The sequence below is a fragment of the Girardinichthys multiradiatus genome, chromosome 1 (genome assembly GCF_021462225.1).
Source record: "Girardinichthys multiradiatus isolate DD_20200921_A chromosome 1, DD_fGirMul_XY1, whole genome shotgun sequence".
Classification (NCBI taxonomy): domain Eukaryota; kingdom Metazoa; phylum Chordata; class Actinopteri; order Cyprinodontiformes; family Goodeidae; genus Girardinichthys; species Girardinichthys multiradiatus.
This window is the reverse complement of record NC_061794.1, coordinates 48,408,914-48,428,687: the sequence shown is the minus strand read 5'-3', so window position 1 is coordinate 48,428,687 and position 19,774 is coordinate 48,408,914. Positions and strand designations below refer to the sequence as shown.

Sequence of the window (19,774 nt, the reverse complement as noted above, 5' to 3'; positions counted from 1 at the left end):
GTCAGACACAAAAATTGCTGCATGCCTTTATCTTCAGTAGGTTGGATCAGTGCAACAGTGTCTCTACTGGCCTCTGTAAGATATTAACAGTGGCAGCTCCAGCTTATCTAATATTCTGCTGCCAGAGTCCTGACCAAGACCAGGAAAATGGGTCGTCTTAGAACCGTTTTTTTAATCACTTCACTGGCTCCCTGTTTATCAAAGATAGAATTTTAAAATCATGTTCTTGGTCCATAAGGATCCGCATGGTCCATGCGTCATGCAGGTCACCAGAGCATCAAAGACCTCAGTTTTTCTTGCTTCAGAACCAGGACTCCTCAGCTCTGGTATCAACCAGGAATGTTCCATAGATAATTTTCAGATAATCAGATAATTTTTTCAGCTGTTTGTTGTTTATTTGGTTTAAAGCACCGGCGCCACCCAGGGGTGTGTTCTCTCCCCACTCCTCTTCTCCCTCTACACTAATGACTGGACCTCAGCAGACCCGTCTGTGAAACTCCTAAAGTTTGCAGATGACACCACTGTTATTGGACTGAACCAGGACAGTGATGAGTCTGTATACAGACAGGAGGTGAACTGGCTGGTACACTGGTGTTGTCAGAACCACCTGGAACTTAACCCACTCAAGACTGTGGAGATGATGGTGGACTTTCGGAGAACAACAGCCACACTTACCCCCCTCACCATCCTCAACAACACTGTATCTACTGTGGATCACTTCAGGTTCCTAGGAACCACCATTTCTCTGGAGCTGAGATGGTCTTCACACATAGACAATGTTCAGAAGAAGGCCCAGCAGAGACTGTACTTTCTGAAGAAACTCAAGAAGTCCAACCTTCCCCAGGAGATGATGCTCATCTTCTCCACTCCCATCATCCAGTTTGTCCTGTCTTCATCCATCTCAGTGTGGTTTGGCTCATCCACCAAACAGGACAGGTCCAGACTGCAACGAATAATCAGAGCTGACCTTCCCTCCATCCAGGACTTATACAGGTCAAGGGTCAGAAAAAGAGCTGCTAAAATCTCTGCAGACCCCACACACCCTGCACACAAACTGTTTAGTCTTCGACCTTCAGGTGGCGCTACAGAGCACTGTCTGCTAAAACCAGCCACCACAGATGCAGACTTGGACTGATCCCACATTTTGTTGTTTATTTGCTGTATTTTTCATACATTTTATTCTAATGCATTGCTTCTTCTAGTGAAGCACTTGTCTGGTGTCTGGTTCTGAAGTGTGTGTTCTGAAGTAGAAACAATATTATAGACAACCAGCTGTTAATGATTTTCAGCCTGCTTCCTGGGCTCAGGCTAAACTCATGGCATCTGTTGTTCTCACCTGTTGCAGGTAAAGAGGAGCTGCCATGTTGGCCTCCTCTGTCTCCTCATCAGTCGTTGTCGTCCTCCTCCTCCTCCTCCTTCCTCCCTCCTACCCTTCAGATGCCTCGATGCAGTGGGTAAAGCTCGATGGCTCCCCCCTTTCTCACCTGCTCCTGGACCTGGGGGCGGGGCGACTGTATGTGGGCGGAGTAGACCACCTATATCAGCTGACATTGGATCTGGAGGTGATGTCACACGTTAAGACTGGGCCTTTCCTGGACTCTCCAGACTGCCTTCCTCCAATCGTTCCTCAGGACTGCCCCTCAGCCACACCCACTCATAACTACAACAAGCTGCTGCTAATGGAGGCGGGGCAAGGGGCGGAGCCAGGCAGCCTGATTGTCTGTGGTTCACTGTTCCAAGGAATCTGTGAGAAGCGGTAAGTCTGCACTGGTTTTCAGTTTCTGTGGATGTTTAAATAATGTGTTGATGATCTGATGCTGGTCTTTGAATCATTTAGGATCATAAACCCCTCACCGTCTTCTAACAGAGTCACTGATTCTGGTCCTAGACCCAGTCAGGTTCCTGAGCAGGTTGTGCAGGTCTAGGGTCCCCCCTGGTTTTGAAGGTTTAATGGATGAAGGCGCATCATAAAGAACTTCTCTCTTATCAGATTTGTCCATCATCATGAATGCAGTTGGACATTTTGGAACGAAAAGGACAAGTTTAACCTTTAACATGCAGAGTTGTGCAGTGACCCTGATAGCCCAGTTTCAGGTGCATAGTCCTATCAGTTGGAACCTGTCTTATGTTTTCTGTCCTGGTTTCTCTGCAGAAGTCTGTCCAACATCTCTCAGCTCATCTACCAAACCTCTAACCCCGTCGACACACAGTACGTAGCAGCCAATGACCCTCGAATTTCCACCGTCGGGGTGGTGATAACCACCCGGAACAAACAGGAAGTAGGTGCAGCTGGGGGTGAGCTGCATCTCATGCTGGTTGGTAGAGGCTACACCAGCAGGGGTCCTGGAGACATCCCACCAATCACAACACGCCGCCTACACCCAGTGATTCCGCCCCGCAGAGCCTTCTCTCAGGAGGAGGAGCTTGGAAAACTTGTCGTGGGCAGTTACTCTGAGTACAACAACCACTTCGTGAAGGCTGTCACCCACGGCGACTATGTCTACTTCCTATTCTCACGGCGGGACATGTGGCATAAGAAGGAATACCGGACATACGTCTCACGGCTCTGCACCTCTGACCGCAGCTTCTACTCTTACGTTGAGGTTCCGCTGCTCTGCCGTGGCGGCTACAACCTAGCCCAAGGGGCGTGGCTAGGAAACATCTCAGGTAAACCAGCGCTGTTTGTCGTCATGGCAGCAGGGCAGGCATCCACGCCTGTAGCAACGAGCCGCTCTGCACTGTGTATTTATGGGATGGCGGAACTGGACGCCATGATGCAGCGAGCGCAGGAAGTGTGTTACACAGAGGGAGGACGAGGTGGCAGCGGGCAGGAAGAGGCTTACATCGAGTATGCCGTGTCGTCCAAGTGTCTGAAACTTCCAAAGGTAAAACTGTGACTAGGTAGGAAGGTGGTTCCACCTGGTGGTGAGAACTCTCAGCATGAACTTTTTTCACTAAACTTTATTTAGTGGGGTCAAGTGATGACATCACAGGTCATACATGATGAGATCACAGATTAGTGTCTGGTTCAAGAGAGCCTCACCTGTCTTCCTTCTTACCTGAATAAAGTGCTGATGTTTTTAATAGGCTTGCTGATATGAAATTCAAACCAGATGTTGGAGAAATAATCCACACATTAATAAACACAACCCAGATGAGTCCATTATACTGTACTTTGGAATGGAAAAGGCAGCATGTGCTGAACATGTGAAGAAAACAAGCTGTAGACATTTAGGAAAGCAGCTGAAATTCATGAGTTTTCAGAAAGCATTGCTGCCCCCTGTAGGGCAAACTAATATCAACTGGTTTAGGCCTAACTGGTGGCCTGAAAAAAGGTACATCTGATGATGGTTAGCAGCAAAGAGCTGTCTGAAGATCCCTAAATCCTTAACTTTGCCAAACATGGATGGCAGGCTTACAGACACATTCTGAAACTTTTAAATGTTCTAGTGAACACAGTTAGTACTATAATCTGGGAGATAATTTAATCATAAACCAACCATAACCAGGTGTTCCCCACAATGTTTCTAACCGTATAGTTAACAATGAGGACTAAACAGACAGCTTCAGAGACCTGGAATTAGCAGAAGCAGTGTTTCCATGAAAGCAATAAGTAATGCCTTCTATGTACACTTACTGCACCGGACTCCACTGCTGAAGAAAAAGCAAGATGAAGCTTGTTTAAAGTTTTCTGCAGAAACTTTGGACAAGCCAGTGATCAACTGGGAGAATGAGATCAGATAAGAGCAAAGTTTAACTCTTTGGAGACACCATGTTTGGAGCAGAAATGTCACTACATCACTCCAAAAACACCATACCAGCAGTGACGTTGGGAAGTGTGAACATCACATCAATGCAGAAATGTACCTGGACCTTACCTGAAAATAATCCCAAAAATACACTGCCTTGCAAAAGTATTCAGCCCCCTTGAACTTTTCAACCTGCTGCCACATTTCAGGCTTCAAACATAAAGATGTAAAATTCTAATTTTTTGTGGAGAATCAACAACAAGTGGGACACAATCGTGAAGTGGAATGAAATTTATTGGATGAGTCAAACTGAAAAGTGGGGGGTGCAATATTATTCAGCCCCTTTACTTTCAGTGCAGCAAACTCACTCCAGAAGTTAAGTGAGGATCTCTGAATGATCCAATGTTGTCCCAAATGACTGATGATGATAAATAGAATCCACCTGTGTGTAATCAAGTCTCCGTATAAATGCACCTGCTCTGTGATAGTCTCAGGGTTCTGTTCAAAGCGCAGAGAGCATCATGAAGACCAAGGAACACACCAGGCAGGTCTGAGATACTGTCGTGGAGAAGTTTAAAGTCGGATTTGGATACAAAAAGATTTCCCAAGCTTTAAACATCCCAAGGAGAACTGTGCAAGCAATCATATTGAAATGGAAGGAGTATCAGACCACTGCAAATCTACCAAGACCCGGCCGTCCCTCTAAACTTTCATCTAGAACAAGGAGAAGACTGATCAGAGATGCAGCCAAGAGGTCCATGATCACTCTGGATGAACTGCAGAGATCTACAGCTGAGGTGGGAGAGTCTGTCCATAGGACAACAATCAGTTGTACACTGCACAAATCTGGCCTTTATGGAAGAGTGTCAAGAAGAAAGCTATTTCTCAAAGATATCCATAAAAAGTCTTGTTTAAAGTTTGCCACAAGCCACCTGGGAGACACACCAAACATGTGGAAGAAGGTGCTCTGGTCAGATGAAACCAAAATCAAACTGTTTGGCCACAATGCAAAATGATATGTTTGGAGTAAAAGCAACACAGCTCATCACCCTGAACACACCATCCCCACTGTCAAACATGGTGGTGGCAGCATCATGGTTTGGGCCTGCTTTTCATCAGCAGGGACAGAGAAGATGGTCAAAATTGATGGGAAGATGGATGGGTCCAAATACAGGACCATTCTGGAAGAAAACCTGTTGGAGTCTGCAAGAGATCTGAGACTGGGACAGAGATTTATCTTCCAACAAGACAATGATCCAAAACATAAAGCCAAATCTACAATGGAATGGTTCACAAATAAATGTATCCAGGTGTTGGAATGGCCTAGTCAAAGTCCAGACCTGAATCCAATGGAGAATCTGTGGAAAGAGCTGAAGACTGCTGTTCACGAACGCTCTCCATCCAACCTCACTGAGCTCCAGCTGTTTTTCAAGGAAGAATGAGCAAGAATTTTAGTCTCTCGATGTGAAAACTGATAGAGACAAACTCCAAGAGACTTGCAGCTGTAATTGAAGCAAAGGGTGGAGCTACAAAGTATTAATGCAAGGGGGCTGAATAATATTACACACCCCACTTTTCAGTTTTTATTTGTTAAAAAAGTTTGACACATCCAATAAATTTCATTCCACTTCACGATTGTGTCCCAGTTGTTGTTGATTCTTCACAAAAAATGTGAATTTTATATCTTTATGTTTGAAGCCTGAAATGTGGCAAGAGATTGAAAAGTTCAAGGGGGCTAAATACGTTCGCAAGGTACTGTATTTCTTGAAGTACCCCTCCTTGAACCGCCACCTTTTTTTTTTTTTTTTACCGTGCCTGCAGCTGTCACTCCAACAGCTGCAGGGCAATCTGACCCAAATACAACTGTGTGTGTGTGTGTGTGTGTGTGTGTGTGTGTGTGTGTGTGTGGACTGTTGGACATTAACATGTTTGTTTCAGAGATGTAAACAACATCTTGTCCCTCTCCATTCATTCTGAAGGACTCTCTCTCTGAGTACCCCTGTGGGGGGGAACACACCCCCAACCCCATTGCCAGCGCTGTACCCCTTGGAGCCCCGCCCACTATCAACCTGAACACTCAGCTGACTTCTGTTACCGCAGCAACAGAGGCTGGACTCACTATCGCCTTCCTAGGAGATCGAGAAGGACGACTGCACAAGGTTAACACACACACACACACACACACACACACACACACACACACACCAGGTAAACAATAGTTCACATGTGACATCAATTGGGTGAACCTGCATTTTGTGAACACATGGTGGCACTGTAGCTCATGTCTTTGGAATAAACTGACAAAAGGTTTGTTTATTCAAGCAGAATCACATCAGGAGACATTAGAGGTGATCTCAGAACCTTTAGAACATCAGTCCAGTGTAGTCATGTCATCTTCTGGTACTTTACAGGACAAACAGATCCAATCCAGTAATGCAGACGAGCGTTATTACAATATTGTTTTTGTTAACGAGTTTAATAATTATCATGATACAGGTAAATTATTAATGGTCTGAACTTAAACTGCATTTCCAGTCAAACCAACCACTCAAAGCTCTTTACAGAAGAGCTACATTCACCCAATCACAAACACACACATTCATACACCGATACGCAGATCAGTAGGCAGCCTGAGGTTAAGTGCCTTGCCCAGGGGCACATTGACGTGTAGCAGGAGAAAACTGGAATCAAACCCACAACATTTGGATGGCAAAACAGCTACTCTTTCCACAGTCGCCTCAGTTTAAAATTATAAAACCAGCTTCCAAGATATCATTTATTTCAAAATGAACTGTTAGACATTGTGGATTACCAGTAAACAAATGAAAAATGTGACTTTCTAATCTAGCAGCAGGTTGACGTTCAAATCCATTTCCATGAATGTTTAAGAGTGCAAATATATTTTAGTACAAGGATAAAAGAATGCAAATAATGTCAAACTATGGGTTCCCCTCTCTTCTGTTTAAATGATGGTGGAGCCACATACATGTATTTTCTGTCTTATTGAATTTAAAGCCAATCTTTATCATTGTTATCATTTTCTGTTTCTTGATCAAATGCTGTAACTGTTTTATTACCCACTATTATAGTTAAGTTCAGTTTATTATGCAAATTGGTGAAATGTTTTCTATTTAAGAGACCCAGACGGTTCTATCGAGCAACTGACTTTGGAGCATTCACTCACCCTGAACAAGCATGTAGCGACAGTATAAAAGAAATGGGGGGCCAGAGGTCCCTAGCTACGATCTCCACTTTGTTGGTATAGGCAAGCAAGGGCCAGTTGGGAAGCTGCCCATGTGCCCATGCTGGTTCAATGGGGCTGGAGGTGTGGGGATGGCCTCAGGGACTTCTGTGGTACCATAGGGGAGGGCAACCCCTCTTGGCATGGTGTTACTGGTGTGGAGGCTCAGACCACGTGCCAGCTGGTCGTTTACCAGTTGGTGGCTCTACTGGATGTATTTGGCTAGCTGTGGGTAGAAGAGACCAAACAGGCTCTAGTTGGAATCCATTCTTCCTGGTCACCCAAGAGAGTAGGGTTCTCTCCTGCTTTGTGCTGGGCGGTGTTGCTGCTGACGGCTTCTGCGGACTCCTGGCCACACAAGCCAGGAGACACTGAGGTCCCTGGGTTCCAGGCTTGGCCTGCACTGGAGGAAATGCCCATGGTACTGGGTCAGGAGGTTAGGTGCCCATTTCTTCATGTGCCTCTTTGGCCTGGGGGCAGCTGATCCTGTGCATCACTGCCAACCTACCTCTGTGTTGACCTATGGCTGCTCTGAGGTGGTACCTTGTGTTTGTCATACAAATAATCCAAATGGTGGAGGGTCGTATAAACACAGGTTGCTATTACAGCAATGTGGTCTGTGTACTTTGATGGCAGATGCAGTCTTTTGAAGATTTTTTGCGGCACTAGTGGCCTTTATTTTTCTAGTATTTTGTAGCGTAGGCAGACCAGAAATGGGGGTGGAGAGAGGGGGAAGACAAGCGGCAAATGTCGCCGGGGCCTGGACTCAAACCTGGGACGGCCGCATCGAGGACTAAAGCCTCTGTACATAGGTCGGGCACTTAACCCCCAGCACCACCAGTGCCACATCCCAGCAGATGCATTTTTGACTTATGGATGCAACCAGCCTCTCCTTATGGCATGCCTGAAATGCCAAGACAGGACAGGTGGATAAAAGACAATATAAAGTAAAAACTCCTGTTTTAACAGGAAGAAGAGCAGCTTTCTATATTAAAGAAAAAGTAAAAGGTTATCTCAGCCGAAGCTGTCACAGCTACACAGAAACATCTTGTGAGATTTTGTTAAGAGAGAACATCAAGTTTTTGGAAGCAGTAACGGCAAATGAGGCATGATTAGAGAGTAGTTGGAGAAAGTGGTCAGTATGTCCTCCAGCAGCCTAACTGCAGAGGTCAGTTAGTCTTATTATCCTGTTCCTCCCATTCTGGTTCATGGTGAGATCTTGCTGTTCGGTTCAGAACCAGCAGACAACTATGATCCTTTAAGAACTTCATACAGTTTGACAGAACTCATCAGGGCTTTGGTTGTGGTGTTCATTCCTTGTATGAATATTGTTTGGATCTGTTCTTCCACTACATGAGAACATCAGAACCACAGCAGGTGCATCTACTGACATTATCACCTGGTGGCAGTTTTTTAATCCAGGAATTCCTGCAAAAGTGGAAAGATCTACAAACTGAGCCTAGATCTTTGGACCAGGGAATCAGTGAGTTAATGGATCAGTGGTCCTATTTAGTCAGAGGGTTGCGGTTCAGATCTTCTTCAGTTTCTTGGAACCACGCCTGGGGTTCATCAGGGATTCATGTGAGAAACACACCTAACAATCTCTGATTGGATCAATCAGTCTGATTAGAACCCTGACAACAGGTCCTGAAGGTACATCTGACCCCCCCACCTCTCTCTCAGACACACACACACACACACACACACACACACACACACACACACCGTGAGGAGCCTATTACAGGCTGCTCTGTAACCTCTGTGTGTGTGTGTGTGTGTGTGTGTGTGTTGAACAGGTGTTCAGCTTCGGGGGAGTTGGGGGGGCACTCTGGTGGGAGCATGCTCAGACTGAAGTTGCTGATTGGTTATTGTTGTCCCAGCTGGATTATGGGTAATGGTGATGCAGGACGACCCTAACGTGTTTTTTAATGAGCCCTCAGCTTTGATTCTCCACATTTATACTTAATCAAACTAGACAATGGTGGTGTACCGTCAGGGATTGATCCACACAATGTTATACATGCGTACACATACTCACACACGTAGACAAAGATAATGTTTCAGCCGGGATTATTACCCTGAGTTCATCTATAGACCAACAACCAATCAGCATACAGGTCCTTCTCAAAATATTAGCATATTGTGATAAAGTTCATTATTTTCCATAATGTAATGATGAAAATTTAACATTCATATATTTTAGATTCATTGCACACTAACTGAAATATTTCAGGTCTTTTATTGTCTTAATACAGATGATTTTGGCATACAGCTCATGAAAAGCCAAAATTCCTATCTCACAAAATTAGCATATCATTAAAAGGGTCTCTAAACGAGCTATGAACCTAATCATCTGAATCAACGAGTTAACTCTAAACACCTGCAAAAGATTCCTGAGGCCTTTAAAACTCCCAGCCTGGTTCATCACTCAAAACCCCAATCATGGGTAAGACTGCCGACCTGACTGCTGTCCAGAAGGCCACTATTGACACCCTCAAGCAAGAGGGTAAGACACAGAAAGACATTTCTGAACAAATAGGCTGTTCCCAGAGTGCTGTATCAAGGCACCTCAGTGGGAAGTCTGTGCGAAGGAAAAAGTGTGGCAGAAAACGCTGCACAACGAGAAGAGGTGACCGGACCCTGAGGAAGATTGTGGAGAAGGGCCGATTCCAGACCTTGGGGGACCTGCGGAAGCAGTGGACTGAGTCTGGAGTAGAAACATCCAGAGCCACCGTGCACAGGCGTGTGCAGGAAATGGGCTACAGGTGCCGCATTCCCCAGGTCAAGCCACTTTTGAACCAGAAACAGCGGCAGAAGCGGCTGACCTGAGCTACAGAGAAGCAGCACTGGACTGTTTTTCGGATGAAAGCAAATTTTGCATGTCATTCGGAAATCAAGGTGCCAGAGTCTGGAGGAAGACTGGGGAGAAGGAAATGCCAAAATGCCAGAAGTCCAGTGTCAAGTACCCACAGTCAGTGATGGTCTGGGGTGCTGTGTCAGCTGCTGGTGTTGGTCCACTGTGTTTTATCAAGGGCAGGGTCAATGCAGCTAGCTATCAGGAGATTTTGGAGCACGTCATGCTTCCATCTGCTGAAAAGCTTTATGGAGATGAAGATTTCATTTTTCAGCACGACCTAGCACCTGCTCACAGTGCCAAAACCACTGGTAAATGGTTTACTGACCATGGTATCACTGTGCTCAATTGGCCTGCCAACTCTCCTGACCTGAACCCCATAGAGAATCTGTGGGATATTGTGAAGAGAACGTTGAGAGACTCAAGACCCAACACTGGATGAGCTAAAGGCTGCTATCGAAGCATCCTGGGCCTCCATAAGACCTCAGCAGTGCCACAGGCTGATTGCCTCCATGCCACGCCGCATTGAAGCAGTCATTTCTGCAAAAGGATTCCCGACCATGTATTGAGTGCATAACTGTACATGATTATTTGAAGGTTGATGTTTTTTGTATTAAAAACACTTTTCTTTTATTGGTCGGATGAAATATGCTAATTTTGTGAGATAGGAATTTTGGGTTTTCATGAGCTGTATGCCAAAATCATCCGTATTAAGACAATAAAAGACCTGAAATATTTCAGTTAGTGTGCAATGAATCTAAAATATATGAATGTTAAATTTTCATCATGACATTATGGAAAATAATTAACTTTATCACAATATGCTAATATTTTGAGAAGGACCTGTACATGCACAGGTGTGACACTCGGACTGTCCCCGACCTGTGAATTTAGTTTCTGATCATGTCTGAAGGGTTTTAGGAGAAACTGTTGAACCAAAACAAAAACCAATATGGGAACCAGACCAGGAGCTAAAGAAGAACACAGTGAAAAACTAAGACAGGAAGCAATAAAGGAGCAATGATAATATCAGGTGTTATATCTGCCTATGTTCTACTTTCCTCTCTATTTTCAACCCTGCTTCTATCTCTCTGTGACCTTTAACCTTCTGGGTAATGTCGTTACTGTCCGCTGTGATCATGTTCTGCCGTGAGACTGTCCAACTGGCTAAATATTATATTGAGTTCATAACACCTGGAATATATTAAGACAGCAATTACTGCACTTCAAACAGTCCTTTGTGGTATGAATATTACAACCACTGAATCTGCCACGACCATATATTCATGATATATTGTGCAGCCCTTGGCAGTAGTAGTATAACGTTAGCTAGTTGTCTGTTTGCTTGGGGTTTTTATATAATTCTGTTACAGATGAAATCTTCCTCTAACTAAGCTACATCTGTTAGCTTCTTTAGGTTGCTGATAAAAGAGTCTGTAGTCTCTCCATGTCTCTGATTTCTGGAAAGAAACCTTTGTCTCTCCTTTGTTCTGTAGCTAGGAGGTTAGCAATATGGAAGTTCTGTTTCAGAGACTCTAGTTTCTTTTCCGACTCCTCTGCTCTATCTTCACAAAAAAGTGCTTCTGGTCCAGCCATGTGGAGCAGGATGTGAGCTCTTTTCTTGGCAGGCTTGTTGTGATGTTCAGCAGAAACAAAAACAACATATTCTGCTGCTCACACAAAGGAACAAGTCCGCAATATTCTAGTCAAAAACCAGTGAAATTCCTCCCACAGTAAACGCTCAGGTTAGTAGCACAGAATGGCTGAGAAAAACACCCACAGGTGAAAAGTCGTCTATCACCATGAAAGTACTGATCAATGGTAACATTAGAATAAAGCAGACGAACACAGACTCATTTATCTGGGCAACACAATACTGACCAATAATTTCGCAGGCTTGTATGACGTATAACCTTGTCATGACAACCAGCCCTTTGTCTATATGCATCTTTTAATCGAATGATCTACAGGAACCAAACATGGAAGCTGGTGAAAACCTTCCACAAAGGCATGAATGCTCTGTGCTGACATGGGTGATCAGGAAGCTGATCCGCCATCTGAGCAGGTCAGAGTATGATAGGAGGAAGGGATGGCGGGGCCGATGGAGGGCGGCGCTCAGTGTAACCAGACTGTAATCAGCAGCAGTAAGATGAAATGAAGATGCCAACGAGTAATTTGACCTTCAAAGTGGGAAACAAAAGTTTAATGTCAAGAAGCTGGTAAAGAAGAAGCTGGTGAAGAGCAGGAGTGATGACTGAAGTGATTTTAGAGCTTTCAGGTGGATCACTTCAGGTTTTTATCTGGAAATATGGGATCTTTCTTCTGGTTTCCGTCTGTTTCTGTTTCACCAAAATAAGCAGATTCTGTTCTTGGTTCCTAAATAAATTTCTTTCTTTAAATCTTTTTTTAAAGTAAAAACTCCGTGAACTTTGCCAACTCTTTTTGATCCTTACTGGAACCCATACACCTGTGAGCAGGTAGAACCGTTGAGGGGTTGAGGTCTCACTGTGATTACTCTCTCACACCTGGACTAAAATCTCACGTGTTTTGATGTGACGCAGGTGTTGGTGCGCTCTGATTGGTCTGGTGACCTGTATGGCAGCGTGTTGGTGGACAGGAGTGGAGCGATCAGTGCTGATCTCCTATTGGACGAGAGCCAACAGCATGTTTATGTTTTAACCAACGACCGGGTGAGAGACACTCCTCCATCCTGACATCTGCTGTCTCTCCACTATCCTGTGTTCTTCCCCTGCTGTTCTTGATTTTCTGGCTTCTCCCTGTCCATTCACAAATTCTGATTCCTGTCTTTGTCTCAGGTGTCAAAGGTTCCTGTGTCGTCCTGTGAGAGACAGACAGACTGTCAGTCCTGTCTGTCCATCAGAGACGCATACTGTGGCTGGTGTGTCCTGGAGGGAAGGTAAGTTTGTCAATTACCTTTCTTTCACTTGTCCACCACTCTGTTCATCCCATCTAGCACCTGTCTCACACATGTCCCTGACCTGTCTTTAGTTTTTCATTACCTGTCCTTTATCTGCCTTTCCCTGTCCCTCACCTGTCTGTCAGCTGTCTTTCAGTGGTAGCTCATCTGTCTCTGGCGTGTTGTTTGCAGTTTGTCTGTCTTTCAACTTGTTCTTGGTCCATAAGGGTCTGTTAACACCATCTAGTGGATATCAGAGGAACTGCATACTGTTGCAGCTATAGATCCTTTATTTTGTCTTTATAATGTCCAGGTGTTCCCGCAAACATGAGTGTGAGCATCACCCGCTGGCCAACCATTGGTTGTGGAGCTTTGAACTGACCAACCAGTGTGTCACAGTGCAGAGCCTGCAGCCAGCCAATCAGAGCAGAGAGGAGCAGACTCAGGTAATGCAGGGCATTGGAAAGATTGGACTGGTATTCTATCGTACTATCGTGAGCTATTTGGTCTTGAGGGTGGAGCTTGTAATGTAAGACCAAAGTTCTGGTTCTGACTGCATCCTGTTCAGACTGCAAGTTTCAGAGCTGGTCCAGTTTCCTGGTTCTGAGGGTGCTCATGGCCTCTCGGAAATAACAAGAGGAGACGGCGATATCCCGCATAGCTGTGAGCTTTCAGAAATGAAGACGGCAGTCCGGCACTGATGTCCGAAGATAGATTATATTTACAGACGTCTTGCTCTACCATTCTTTTCAAAACAGTACCAGCATACAACCTCAGTGTAGTGGTTCTGTTGCTGGCTAAGAAAACTTTAAAAATACAAATTAAATATCTGAGCTTCTTGCTCTTCTTGTCAGAAATTATTTCTGAGTTATGTTTATGTTTTTAAATAATGCGGCTGGCTGGTCGCCCATACCATGGGCACCATTAAATCATTCCCTCGACACACAAAGCCGCCTTGGCTTTATTCATTATTTTATGTCAGCTGATGTGGGGCTGTGACTACCTCGCTCGGTGGGAGGTGTTTAATCCTCTTTAGTCCTCATGAGTCTTTAACCAAAATACACAAAGATGGCAAAGAGTTTTGTGAAAGCAGCATGGGATAGCCCCACACAGATTGATCCAGAACCAGAACTCTTTAACTCTTTGTCTCCAAGGTAACCCTGTCAGTCCTCCAGCTGCCTGTCCTCAGGGCGACAGAGTCTCTTTCTTGTGTCTTCGAGAACCTCCCTCCTCAGCCAGCCATTGTCATGGGAACAAATCTTACCTGTCAGTCTCCTGCACCCAAGCTCCTTCCACCCATGCCATCAGGAAGTGGTGAGTTAACGATGTCTGCAAAATTCCTCAGTGTTTGTACTGCTGCTAAATGATCTCTGTCCCTGCAGATCACATGATTCTGCCCGTGTCAGTGATGTTTGGCGACGTGACCATCACATCTGGAAACATGACCTTCTACGACTGTGGAGCCATTAGCCGACTGAACCAGAGTTCCCAGTAAGAGTCCAGTACCTTCCACAGCAGCAGGCATAGACCAGAGAAGATAATGATGATAATTGTGATGATGATGATAAATGTGATGAAGATTATCGTCATAATGATTAGTGTGATGATGATGATGATTAGTGTGATGATGATAATGATGGTGATGATAAATGGGATGATGATGAGGATTAGTGTGATGATGATGATAATGATGGTGATGATAAATGTGATGATGATGATTAGTGTGATGATGATGATGATTAGTGTGATGGTGATGATGATAATGATGATGATGATAAATGTGATGATGATGATTAGTGTGATGATGATGATGATGAAATGATGATGATGATAAATGTGATGATGATGATTAGTGTGATGATGATGATGATTAGTGTGATGGTGATGATTAGTGTGATGATGATGATGATAAATGTGATGATGATGATGATTACTGTGATGGTGATGATGATTAGTGTGATGATGATGATGATGAAATGATGATGATGATAAATGTGATGATGATGATTAGTGTGATGATGATGATAATGATGATGATAAATGTGATGATGATGATAAATGTGATGATGATGATTAGTGTGATGATGATGATGATTAGTGTGATGATAAATGTGATGATGATGATTAGTGTGATGATGATGATGATTAGTGTGATGATGATGATGATTAGTGTGATGGTGATGATGATTAGTGTGATGATGATGATGATTACTGTGATGGTGATGATGATTAGTGTGATGATGATGATGATTAGTGTGATGATGATGATAATGATGGTGATGATAAATGTGATGATGATGATTAGTGTGATGATGATAATGATGGTGATGATAAATGTGATGATTAGTATGATGATGATGATAATGATGGTGATGATAAATGTGATGATGATGACCGTAAGTGTGGTGATAATGATATGATTGTGTATCTGTGTTTTAGGTGTCTGGCGTGTGTCAGCTCCTTCTGGAGGTGTAACTGGTGTCCTCTGGATCAACTCTGCACCCACAACCATAGCTGCCCTAGCAAGAACCTCATCCTGAACCAGAAAGTGAGATGGCTGTTTGTCTACCTGTCTGTCTTTCTCTGTCTGTCCTTCTGTCTGCCTGACTTTCATCCTATCTTTATCTCTGTAGGATTCTCCTGGTCCGAGTTCCTGCCCTCTGGTCGTCTCTCTCAGAAGTTCCACATTAGTACCCATGGGGCTGAACACCACTATTGTGCTGGAAGGTCGAAACCTGGACGTCTACATGGTGAGACTGCGTTCATAATTTTTAGATCTGAACTAAATATAACCCACTGAGCTCCACAGTGGGTAAATCTTCAGCGTCTTTAAGATGAGATTCAGTTTCTGTACGAGTGATCTCCACAGCATCTTCACTTCAGATTTAATCATCTCAAAAGACACAGATGTGTCTGCTTCATGAGATGGATCTGTCTGATTGGTGGTTGACTCTTTGACAGTGTTAACGCTTCACACACTGGTTGAAAATCTTTGGTGTGACTCACGACTCCCTGAATCTGTGTTCCCTCTGTTCAGGATGAAGCTCAGTACGTGTGTGTTGTTGAAATTGAAGAGGTGCAGTTTAACCTGACAGCTGCTGTGGAGAAAACCGAGGACAAAACAAACATCTTCACCTGCAGCTCTCACCAGGTAGCACACACACCTGCCTTCTGAAGTTGTTCCCACAGTTTTCATGTTGCTGATGCTGGATTTTGGGTCGTTAGTTTCAGTATGGCCTCAGTCAGCTGCAGTATTCTGCTGCCGTCTACCTGCGCAGAGGACAGAGACGCATCGATGCATCACCTGGACTCAGACGTAAGAAACTCAACTGTTCGACCCCAGAGTGTGTGAGACACATGTAGCATCAGAACATATTTACCTGGGTTTCAAGTTACAATGTGGTTCCATCATTTTTACTTCTCCACATATAGAAACCTAATTTATTAAAACTGGTTCATTTTACCACATTCAGCTTTCATCAGAGTACCAGAACCTCAGAGTCCAGTTTCAGCAGTGTAATGGGCCTTTGGTGTCTAGTTCCAACACACTGAACAGACATTCAGAGTCCAGTTTTAGCACAGTAACAGAACCTCTGTGTCCACAGTAATGGACCTGACAGAGATTCCAAACATGTTGATAATTTTTTCTGTTTCTCATCAGTTCACCTTTATGACTGCTCAGCTGGCCAATCAGATTGCTCACAGTGCAGGGCGGTGCCTGAGGAGTACGGCTGTGTGTGGTGTCCCGGAAGTCCCGCCCCCAGCTGTGTTTACAGCCAATCATGTTCTAGTTTACCCACAGACACCTGTCCACCTCCTCAGATCACACAGGTGAGTCCTCCCATCAGGCTGTGTGTCTGAAGAAGTCCTGTTACCATGGAAACACACAACCTATCTGTCTGCAGGTGCTTCCTGTGTCTGGGCCTTTGGAGGGTGGAGTCTTGGTAACAATCACAGGGTCCAACCTGGGCACCAGGTACCAGGACGTGGTGGGCAGAGTTAAGGTGGCAGACGTCCCGTGTGTAGCCCAGCCTGAAGGATACCGGATCTCCACAAGGTAACTCGCCTGAACTAACAGCACAATTAAAGACACACTGAAACTAAAGGTAACGGGTACCTGCCTGCTTACTGGTTCACCTGTGTTTACCTGCCTGTTCACCTGTGATAGGGTGGTGTGTGAGCTGCAGCGCAGTGGGAAGAACAGAGTTGGGCCTGTCGAGGTTACCATGAGAACATCTCCACCTGGCCGGTCAACACAGATGTTCACCTATCAGGTAAGACTTCAACTCCAGATGCTTAATCTGACCCCTGCAGGCACCCAGTCCAACAGAGCTCACAGCGACCTGCTGGTTCTGACCTCTGCAACTCAGTTTATTTAGATCCAAGAAAACAATTTTCAAAGGCCCGTGGACCCATTTGAAATGAACCAAAGTTCTGCTGTTTTGGTATCTCCATAGGACCCTCAGCTCACCAGTCTGGTTCCAGATAAAGGCCCAATTTCTGGAGGAACCAAGCTGACCATCAAAGGACGACAGCTGCTGACCGGACAAACATCAGACCTGACTGCCTTTCTGGGCCAGCAGCCGTGCTACATGTGAGTACTGCTACAGTTCTACTGCATCTTATACTACTGCACTGGTTCTGCTGCCACTGATAGCACTGCCCCACTTCTACTGCAGCTGGTAGCACTGACTTGGGTCTACTGGTGCTGATAGTTCTTCCCTGGTTACTCTGGTTCTCCTGCTTGTATCAGTTCAGCTTGACACGTATTCCCGCCTCCTCTCCTAATATCCGTCCCTGTCTCCTTGTCTCCTGTGTCCTCAAAGTTTGAATGAGGTGACTGATTCCCGGTTTGTGTGCAAGACCAGTTCTACTAATCGGACTAGTGCAGTTCCAGTTCAGGTTTTCTTTGGTAAAGCTGAACGGACTGGTCCTGACCTTACCTTTCATTATCTGGACGACCCCGTTATCACCAAGGCTACACCTGCAGAGAGCTTCTATGCGTAAGGCCCAATCACTGAGCACCAACAATCTAGTCTTCTGACCTTACTTCCTAATAAGGGTCTGACTTCCTGTCCTCAGAGGAGGGCGTGTCATCAAGGTGACGGGCAGGAACCTGGACGTGGTGCAGGAGCCAGCTATATTTGTGTGGGTGGAGCCTCTGGAGGTTCAGAGAGTGAAGCGGAGAAGACGATTGGCTCTCCTGACTGCCAAGCAGCGTTTGGTCTTTAATGGGACAATGACAACGGTGAGAAGAATCAACCAATCAGAGACATGAACCTGATTTACCTGTTCTCACCTGTCTGCCCTCCTGCCGTCTCTCAGGTGTCTGAGCGCTGCTCTGTCCGGTCGTCCTCTGAGATCACATGTTGGACCCCTGCAGTGAGTCCAGAGGTCAGAGTGAAAGGGGTCTGGTTTCAGCTCGACAACGTCAGGGTCCACTATGACAGCATCGAGGTACCTTCATGTTCATCTGTCTTCTTGTCACCGATGCAGTGAAGCTCTGGGCAGAAAACACAGACTACTGAATGCATTAGAAACTGCCCCTCCTCTGTCTGATGATGTAACCTGTTCTTCTGTCTCTGTCCATCAGGGTAAGAGCTTCACATATTATCCAAATCCTCAGCTCTTCTCTCTAAACCGAGAAGCTCCAGATGCTCCGTACCGCTTCAAACCTGGTGGAGTGATCGCTGTAGAGGTACAGAAACTCTCACAGAATGATCCTATGGACACAACAGGGGGTCTCATATCCTGATGTCATGGCATCTCTCAGGGTCAGGACCTGACCAGAGCTATGTCCAAGGATGAAGTCCATGCTCGGCTTGGAGAACAAGACTGTGAGGTGAAAACTCTGGACAGAACTCACCTGTACTGCGAACCCCCTGAGATTCAGCCTCTGAGTGTGGATGGCAGCAGTGAGCTGCCAAGTCTAAAGGTAACGTCAACCAAGATTGATGAGAAAAACTAAGTACACCCCTGATCCAGCAGCTTGAACAACCTCCTTCAGCAGCAGTAATAATTCTGTCTGACCTGATCAGTCTCTCATATAGTGGTGCAGGAATGTTGGTCCTGTCTTTGTTCCAGTCTTGCTTTTGTTCATAGATGTTCCTGCACAGTTTTCTGAAGGTCCCACCACAACATTTTGACATCCTGTTTTAGATCTGCTGCTGTGTTTAGGATCATTGTTCTGTTGATGACCCAGTTTGGACCAAGCTTAAGCTGCTGGACAGATGGACTCCAGAGAAACTAGTATACAGATTGGGTTCATGGTCCACTCAGTGATTGCGAGGTGCTCAGGTCATGTGGCTGTAAAACAAGTCCATGTCATCAGCCCTCCACCGTCTTCCTTGACAGTTGGTATGAAGTGTTTGTCCCGATATCCTGTGTGATTTTCTTCAATCAATCTGTTGTATATTATAAACAGTCATCCTTGCCTTGGTGTCATCTGTCCACATTGAATTGTTCCAGCAGTGTTGTGCTTTATATAGACGCACCTTTGCAAACCCAAGTCATGCAGCCATATTGTTAGCTGACTAGGTATCTGCTGGAAATGCAGTAACCAAATATTTAGTTGTCCTCTAGTCGGTAGCTTAGGATTTGATGATTGATCCGGAAGATCGTCCCATAGATTTTACTACAGACAAGCCACCGTCATTGAATAGTGGCCACAATATAGGGTTGCCCAAACGGTGCGCTGCTCATCCTGAGCCCATTGGGCTCCAAGTAGGGCCATAATGGGCATTCCACATGTGGGCCCATGTAACGGCTCAATGTGGGGCCGACAGTGCAGAACCTAAACAGAGCCTGGATGTTAGACCACCGTGTGCCCTACCTTCACAACAATTGCTGTGCCCCCTGTGGGCACCCATCTGTGGGGCAAATGTTTTACTCACAAGTCCCCCTCATGGGCTTGTGTGCTGTTTGAGTTCAGCATGATTAGCTAAGTCATATTTTGGCTTACTGTTACAATATAAATAAAAAATATAATGTGCTTTTTGAAATATTTTTATGTT

At 45.1% G+C, this 19,774-nt stretch overlaps 1 protein-coding gene across 1 annotated transcript in view; it reads left to right on the top strand.

Annotated features, from left to right (window-relative positions):
• plxnb3 (plexin B3) overlaps window positions 1–19,774 on the top strand; it is a 99,011-nt gene that overhangs the window by 39,758 nt on the left and 39,479 nt on the right. The window contains exons 3-23 of the mRNA XM_047373956.1: window positions 1,346–1,756; window positions 2,153–2,885; window positions 5,729–5,908; window positions 12,406–12,534; window positions 12,661–12,761; window positions 13,075–13,207; window positions 13,916–14,075; window positions 14,144–14,252; window positions 15,201–15,309; window positions 15,395–15,511; window positions 15,799–15,912; window positions 15,987–16,077; window positions 16,423–16,592; window positions 16,667–16,818; window positions 16,930–17,035; window positions 17,219–17,355; window positions 17,588–17,764; window positions 17,844–18,009; window positions 18,087–18,218; window positions 18,355–18,459; window positions 18,535–18,696. Of these exons, the coding sequence (XP_047229912.1) occupies window positions 1,362–1,756; window positions 2,153–2,885; window positions 5,729–5,908; window positions 12,406–12,534; window positions 12,661–12,761; window positions 13,075–13,207; window positions 13,916–14,075; window positions 14,144–14,252; window positions 15,201–15,309; window positions 15,395–15,511; window positions 15,799–15,912; window positions 15,987–16,077; window positions 16,423–16,592; window positions 16,667–16,818; window positions 16,930–17,035; window positions 17,219–17,355; window positions 17,588–17,764; window positions 17,844–18,009; window positions 18,087–18,218; window positions 18,355–18,459; window positions 18,535–18,696 (3,678 nt within the window). The 5' untranslated portion in view covers window positions 1,346–1,361. The remainder of the gene's footprint in view (window positions 1–1,345; window positions 1,757–2,152; window positions 2,886–5,728; window positions 5,909–12,405; window positions 12,535–12,660; window positions 12,762–13,074; window positions 13,208–13,915; window positions 14,076–14,143; window positions 14,253–15,200; window positions 15,310–15,394; window positions 15,512–15,798; window positions 15,913–15,986; window positions 16,078–16,422; window positions 16,593–16,666; window positions 16,819–16,929; window positions 17,036–17,218; window positions 17,356–17,587; window positions 17,765–17,843; window positions 18,010–18,086; window positions 18,219–18,354; window positions 18,460–18,534; window positions 18,697–19,774) is intronic.